This window comes from Nothoprocta perdicaria, unplaced genomic scaffold (assembly GCF_003342845.1).
Source record: "Nothoprocta perdicaria isolate Ctin4 unplaced genomic scaffold, notPer1 scaffold_450, whole genome shotgun sequence".
Taxonomy (NCBI): Eukaryota; Metazoa; Chordata; class Aves; order Tinamiformes; family Tinamidae; genus Nothoprocta; species Nothoprocta perdicaria.
Window position 1 is genome coordinate 48500 of NW_020455700.1, and position 7186 is coordinate 55685.

At 66.8% G+C, this 7186-nt stretch overlaps 1 protein-coding gene across 2 annotated transcripts; it reads left to right on the plus strand.

Moving 5' to 3' along the window:
* The first annotated feature begins 933 nt into the window (after nt 1-933).
* On the plus strand, nt 934-4666 carry VANGL2 (VANGL planar cell polarity protein 2). 2 transcript variants are annotated; one of them, XM_026046640.1, is made up of 7 exons: nt 934-1004; nt 1083-1203; nt 1886-2493; nt 2577-2713; nt 2889-3024; nt 3659-3890; nt 4247-4666. In XM_026046640.1, the coding sequence occupies exons 1-7, from the start codon at nt 934-936 to the stop codon at nt 4505-4507; spliced, it is 1566 nt and encodes a 521-aa protein (XP_025902425.1). In that variant the 3' UTR covers nt 4508-4666. The 2 variants fall into 2 exon arrangements, with proteins under 2 accessions (XP_025902425.1, XP_025902426.1); XM_026046641.1 differs by having other exon boundaries at nt 2577-2707.
* Nucleotides 4667-7186: the final 2520 nt, after the last annotated feature.

Consider the following 7186-nt stretch of genomic DNA (forward strand, 5'->3'; position numbering starts at 1 on the left):
TCCCCCAGGGCGGCCGCTCGCGGGGGCCGCCGGGATGCGAGTTCCCGGCTCCGGTGCCATCTCCTAGACGACCGGCGCGGGCGGGGGGGCTTCGGTCTCCATAGGGACAAATGTGCGGGAATCCGGAGCCGGGGACAAAGGGATCCCCCCTCGTCCTCACGCCAGCTTCCCCTCTCCCTTGGGAAGAGGGGGTTGTCCCTTGGGAAGAGGGATTTATGTGGCCAAAAGGGCGTTTTCCCGGGAGCTGAGCCCCGAGCGCAGCCTGTTCCGGCTCCTTCCCGCCCGGAGCCGCTCGCTCCGCTTCCCGGGATCCTTTGGGAGCGGGAAGGCTCTGGGTCCGCTCCCAGGATCGGCTGCGCTTTGGGGTGCCCAAACAGTGCTCAGGAGCGGTTATAAAGATATATATATACACGTATGTGTGTGAATAATTTCTTATATATATATATATATATATATATGAATTTTTTTGAGTTGGCCCCCACCTCAGGCCCTCCCGTGCCCATTAAAGTGACGATTGGGCTGTTAATTAAGGCATAAATCACCTGGAATGCAGCAGGGAAAAAGGGAGCAAGGAGGAATCCAGGGTCCGGATCCCGGCATCGCTCCCGTTTCCCATCCCGCGTCGCCCCCGTTTCCCACCCCACATCGCTCCAAATTCCCACCCCGCGTCCCCCCGTTTCCCACCCGCCATGGCTCCGGCGGCCCGGCCGGCCGATGCCGAGCGCGCCGCCTCCTCCGCAGCCTCGGACCCCTTTTCCTCCGGCCCCGAGCCCCGCGCCGCCGGTCAAGATAGAGACCCTCAAGGCGACGGTCGAGCTGCTCCGGGCGCCCCTGGGCCTCAAGAAGCCGGCGCTGAAGGAGGCAGCGGCCGCCCTGGCCGCCGGCCCCGGCGCCGCCACCCTGGAGCGCTACAAGGGCCGGCGTTCCGACAACATGGACAACGAGTCGCAGTACTCGGGATACTCCTACAAATCCGGCCATTCCCGCAGCTCCCGCAAGCACAGGTGGGCGGCCGGCGCGGCTGACCGAAGCCGGGGCTCATTGCCACAGCGCTCACTTTTCCTCTCCGTCGGCTTTTCCAGGGATCGGCGGGATCGGCACCGCTCCAAAAGCCGGGACGGGAGCCGCGGGGATAAGTCGGTGACCATCCAAGCGCCGGGCGAGCCCTTGCTGGACAACGAGTCGACGCGGGGCGACGAGCGGGTGAGAGGGAGCGGGGTGAGGCTGGGATTGCCGGGGAATATAGGCTGGGATGGCCCAACGCGTGGGAAATGTGCCGGCGGGAAGCGGGGCGCTTTAATCCGCGCAGGTATCCAGAGCGCTCCCATAATGGAGGCTTCGGCTCTGGGAAGGATTGAGGTGTTATGGAGGGATCCGGCGTTGGCGGCGCGGAGCCAGGCGGCATCCGGGTGCCCGTCCCGGGCTGCTCCCGACACGCCGCCTTGCCCGCGGGAGCGGCGGAGCCGGTCGGGCGGCCGGGGCGCCGGGAGCGCCCGGAGCCAGGGCGGGCGCGSGGAGGGATGAAAGGGGCCGGCGGGCGCCGCGCGCGGGCACCGGGGCTGGGAACACCCTGGGGAGCTGCTCCCTCGGGACGGGCAGCCGGGTCGGCTCCTTTCCCGCCCGGATCAGGCGCTGGAGCAGCTCCGCGTTCCCACTCTGCCTCGGGCGGCAGCTCAGCCTTCTCCAGATCCAGGGATCCGCACCGGCATTTGGAAGCTTTTTCCATAGTTTTCCACCAAGGGCAAACCCCAGGGCTGCAGTATTGGCTCCAATCCCACTAACAAAGCAATTTGCCGGGAATATTTGGGATGCTCAGCTGGCTTTTCCCATGGGGGGGGTCTCAGAGGGGGCGTGCGCGGCCCCTGACCCGTCCCGGTTGCCGCAGGACGACAACTGGGGCGAGACCACCACGGTGGTGACGGGCACGTCGGAGCACAGCATCTCGCACGATGACCTGTCGCGCATCGCCAAGGACATGGAGGAGAGCGCCCGGCTCGGCTGCTGGCGGCACGTGGGCGCCTCGCTGGCCGGCGCCCTGGCGCTGCTCTCCTTCCTCACGCCGCTCGCCTTCGTGCTGCTGCCGCAGCTGCTGTGGCGCGMGGAGCTGGAGCCGTGCGGGACGCCGTGCGAGGGGCTCTTCCTCTCGGTGGCCTTCAAGCTCCTCATCCTGCTGCTGGGCAGCTGGGCGCTCTTCTTCCGCCGCCCGGCGGCCGCCTTGCCGCGCGTCTTCGTCTTCCGCGCGCTCCTCATGGTGCTCGTGCTGCTGCTCGTGCTCTCCTACTGGCTCTTCTACGGYGTGCGGGTGCTGGAGGCGCGGGAGCGCCGCTACGGCGCCGTGGTGCAGTACGCGGCGTCGCTGGTGGACGCGCTGCTCTTCGTGCACTACCTGGCCGTGCTGCTGCTGGAGCTGCGCCAGCTGCAGCCCCAGTTCACGCTCAAGGCCGTGCGCTCGGCCGACGGCGCCAGCCGCTTCTACAACGTGGGGCACCTCAGGTGGGCACCGCGCGTGGAGGGGGGGCCCTCGTGGGCACCCCTGTGCCAACCTGTGGCGCGTCACCCGCTGGGTCTTCCCGCAGCATCCAGCGAGCGGCCGTGTGGATCCTGGAGAACTATTACCAGGACTTCCCGGTGTACAACCCTGCCCTGCTCAACCTGCCCAAGTCCGTCCTGGCCAAGAAGATGTCCGGCTTCAAGGTCTATTCGCTCGGCGAGGGTGAGCTGCCACCCGCGTCCCCGTCCCCTCCGCGTCCCCGTCCCCTCCGCGTCCCCGTCCCCTCCGCGTCCCCGTCCCCTCGTGTGTCCCCGTCCCCTCCGCGTCCCCGTCCCCTCCGCGTCCCCGTGCCCTCGCGCGCCGCCGCGGCCCCATCGCGGTGCCCTCGCGCCCGCAGAGAACCTCGCCAACAACTCGACGGGGCAGCCGCGGGCGGTGATCGCCGCGGCCGCCCGCCGCCGCGACAACAGCCACAACGAGTACTACTACGAGGAGGCCGAGCACGAGCGGCGCGTGCGCAAGCGCCGCGCCAGGTAGGGCGCCGCGCGCGGCCGCCGCGGGGGCCCTTTGGGTCCCCACTGTCACCCCATGTGCCGYGATGAGGTCCCTTTGGGTCCCCGGTGTCACCACATGCGCCACCGTAGGGTCCCTTTGGGTCCCCGGCTTCCCCCCATGTGCGACCCTGGGGTCCCTTTGGGTCCCCAGCACCCCACCATGTGCCACCACAAGGTCCCTTTGGGTTCCCAGCGTCACCCCATGTGCCACCATGGGTTCCCTTTGGGTACCCAGCATCACCCCATGCGCCACTGTGGGGTCCTTTCGGGTCCCCAGCATCCCCCCATGCACCACCACAAGGTCCCTTTGGATACCAGGTGTCCCCCTGTGTGCCACCACAAGGTCCCTTTGGGTCCCCAGTGTCACCCCATGTGCCACCATGGATTCCCTTTGGTAGCCAGCATCACCCCATGCACCACCGTGAGGTCCCTTTGGGTCCCCACCATCAACCCATGCGCCACTGCAGAGTCCCTTTGGGTCCCCAGCGTCCCCCCATGCCCCACCACAAGGTCGCTTTGGGTCCCCACCATCAACCCCATCAACCCATGTGCCACCATGGGGTCCCTTTGGGTCCCTGGCGTCASCCCCCGCGCCACCGCCTTGTCCCGCCAGGCTGGTGGTGGCCGTGGAGGAGGCCTTCACCCACATCAAGCGGCTGCAGGAGGAGGAGCAGAAGAACCCGCGGGAGATCATGGACCCGCGCGAGGCCGCCCAGGCCATCTTCGCCTCCATGGCGCGGGCCATGCAGAAGTACCTGCGCACCACCAAGCAGCAGCCCTACCACACCATGGAGAGCATCCTGCAGCACCTCGAGTTCTGCATCACCCACGACATGACGCCCAAGGTGCCCGCCCGCCTCGCTGGCCTCGGCCCCMGGGGGAACCGGGTCCCGCCGTGGGGACCGTGTGGCCCTGGGAGCTGCCGGCGCTCGGGGACCACAGGGTCCCTCGGGGTCCCCAACATACCCTCCTGCRCCACTGTAGGGTCCTTTTGGGTCGCTGGTGTCACTCCATGCGTCACCATGAGGTCCCTTTGGGTACCTGCCTTCCCACCACGTGCCACCATGAGCTGCCTTTGGGTCCCTGGTGTCACCCCATGTGCCACCATGGGGTCCCTTTGAGGGGACYGAGCCCAGCGTGGGGCAGTGGGGGGGAAACGCTGATGCGTGTGATGATGTCCCCATGTCCTCGCCTCCCCTAGGCCTTCCTGGAGAGGTACCTGAGCGCCGGGCCCACCATCCAGTACCACAAGGAGCGCTGGCTGGCCAAGCAGTGGACGCTGGTGAGCGAGGAGCCCGTCACCAACGGCCTCCGGGACGGCGTGGTCTTCGTCCTCAAGCGCCAGGACTTCAGCCTGGTGGTGAGCGCCAAGAAGCTGCCCTTCCTCAAGCTCTCCGAGGAGTTCGTGGACCCCAAGTCGCACAAGTTCGTCATGCGGCTGCAGTCGGAGACGTCGGTGTGAGCGCGTCGGGGTGAGCTCCGGCCTCGCCGCGGCTCCTGGAAGAGCTTCCCGCCGGAAAGCGGAGCCGGCGGCGCATCCCGGTGCCACCACCCAAGGGCTACGTCCCCCTCCCCATCCCGCTGGATCCCTCCTCGCCAGCGCGGTGGGGCCGCAAGGACCCTCCCGGCTTCCCTCTCCCGCGCTCGGGGACCCTTTTGGCTCCCGAAGGGCGCGATTTCCACGGCAGCTCCCTGCGCCATTCCCGCCGGTGCCGGAGCGGCTGCCGCCTTCCCGCGCTGCTGGAGCGCCGCTTCCCGCAGCCTTTTAGCCGCTCCGGCCGCCTTCGCTTCCCGGCGGGATCGCGGCGCCTTTTGCTCGCGGAAGCCTCCGCCTTTTCCTTGCGCTTCCCGCTCCCTTCCTTAGGGTCATGGATACCTCATGGAAGCCTCCCAGCCCCATGGCCCCAATTCCAGCGCCTTGGAGCCGCCGCGGCCCCCGAAGCACTAAAGCCGTCCCCGGGGCTGCCCCCTCCCCAGCCTGGCCCCCTCTCTTTGCATTTGCACAATAGCCTGGTTGAGTTTGTTGTTTTTCCCCTCCCTTTTCCCAAATTTTGTGCCCCGTCCCCTCCAGAAGCCGGGGGGATCCCAGGAATCGCCAGGAGCACAAATGGGTCCCCAGTAGCGGCAGCACCGGCTCCTGGGGCTCCATCTCATTACTTCCCCACATCCCGGGAATCCTCCCTTTCCCAGATCCCGGGCATCCTCCCTTCCCAGCCGCTGCCATCCCACTCCGAGCTTCCAGTCTCGTTTACACCAGCGCTATGGGGCCGCGGGGCTTTGCTCCCCGCCTCCGGAGTCTCCCAGGGCAATTCCCGTCTTCCAGCCTCTGCCAAAACTCCTCGAGCCGGGACCAGACCAAGCGCGGGGCTCCCCCCCCCGATCCCGGTGCCTCTTCCCGGGTTTTCCATTGCAGGAGAGGGACATGGGAAGCCCAGACTGGGATGGGGAGCTCCCACTTGGAGAGTTGGAGAACAAACCCTTTTGTTGTTTTTTTTTTCCCTTTTTTTCCCCCCCGTTTCTTCCATTTTTCTTTGCAGAGCCGAGCCCTTGTGCATGCGTGTAGAAAGTTGTAAAATGTAAAGTTGTTTTTTAATATATAAAAAGCCCGTTTTTACAGTTTTGCAGTGGACCGAAGCATTACGGCAGTGTTAGGAAGTCCCTTTTTTTTAATTATTATTATTATTTTTAATAGAGGAACTAAACTTGTACAAAACTTCTTTTTTTTTTTTTTTTTTTTTTTAATAAAATCAACACTTTTGACCTTTTCCACCGTCTCCGGGTGCGGACGGCTGGTAGGAGCTGCCCCCGCTTGACCCCGTCCGGAGGCGCCGGAGCCGGATGGGATGGGGCGCTTGGAGGTTGGGAATGGCTCTTTGGGAGCGGGATGCAGTCCTTGGAGAGCGCAGGGATGGCAGCCGCTCCATCTGGATAAGGTGCATGAATAGGAAGCAGCGGCAATCCGGGCGCGTGGCGTTTCCGGGGTGAAATGCGGCGGTTTTGGCTTCGTCCCGTGCTGCCGCCTCAGAGCTCCAGTTCGCCCAGGACAGTCTCGCTCGTGTCCTCTCGGGATGGGCTCGGCGCTCCGGGGGGCTTCTCCTGCAGCTGGGGGGACACGGAGCGGCCCGGGGTCCCTGGCTCGCATCCGGATCCCAGCTCGTATCCGCATCCCAACTCGCATCCGGATCCCATCTCATATCCACATCCCAGCTCGCATCCGCATCCCATCTTGCGTCCACATCCCGGCTTGCATCCGGATCCCAGCTCGCATCCAGATCCCGGCTCGTATCCGTATCCCGGCTCGCGTCCACATCCCAGCTTGCTCGGAGCCCGCACGTCGCAAACTCACCTGGGCCACGAGGGTGACGGGGGCCACGTTGCCAACGGCGGCCGCGATGCCCAGATCTGCGGCACAAGGACACAGGCTGGGAGCGGCGCCGGAAAACCGGGAAGCGGCCCCCGGGAAACCGGGAAGCGGCCCCGGGAAACCGGGAAGCGGCCGCTTGCCCGGAGCGGAGCCCCGGGCTGCAGCACCCACCTACCCGAGGAGTCGCTGTCCGGGGCCGCCCCGCTGCCGCTCTCTGCAAAACAGGGCGGGGGCCGCAGGTTGGGGACCCCATGGCAGAGCCCGGGGGACCCCATGGCACTTGGGGGGGTCTCCGCGCGGGGGGGCGGGTTTTGCTTTTGCTTTCGCAATCCCCGACGGGGCGGGAAAGCAGAAGCGGAGGCGGCGCCGAGCGGGAGGGCGGCGGGGGCGGCCGCCGGGGGGGTCGCTGTTGTCGCGAGGCGGAGCCGAGGGGACAGTCCCCGCGCGGGCTCACCCTTCCCCTTGGTGCGGCTGTAGGTGAGGAAGAGCACGAGCAGGGCCACGGCCACGAAGATGACGGGCGACCAGTAGCGCACGGGGACCCCCGCGGCGCTCTCTGCAAGAGAGCGGAGCCGGGAAAGGGGGGGGTCTCGCTGGGACCCCCGCGGGGTCCCCCCACGGGTGCTCGGGGACATCCGGGGACACTCACGGTTGCCGCGGGCTCCCGCTCCGCCCGCCGGGGCCGCCTCCGTCCACGCGGCCGCCTCGCGCCCTTGCCCGGTGCCGGTGTCGGTACCGGTGTCGGTGTCGGTACTGGTGTCGGTGTCGGTACCGGTG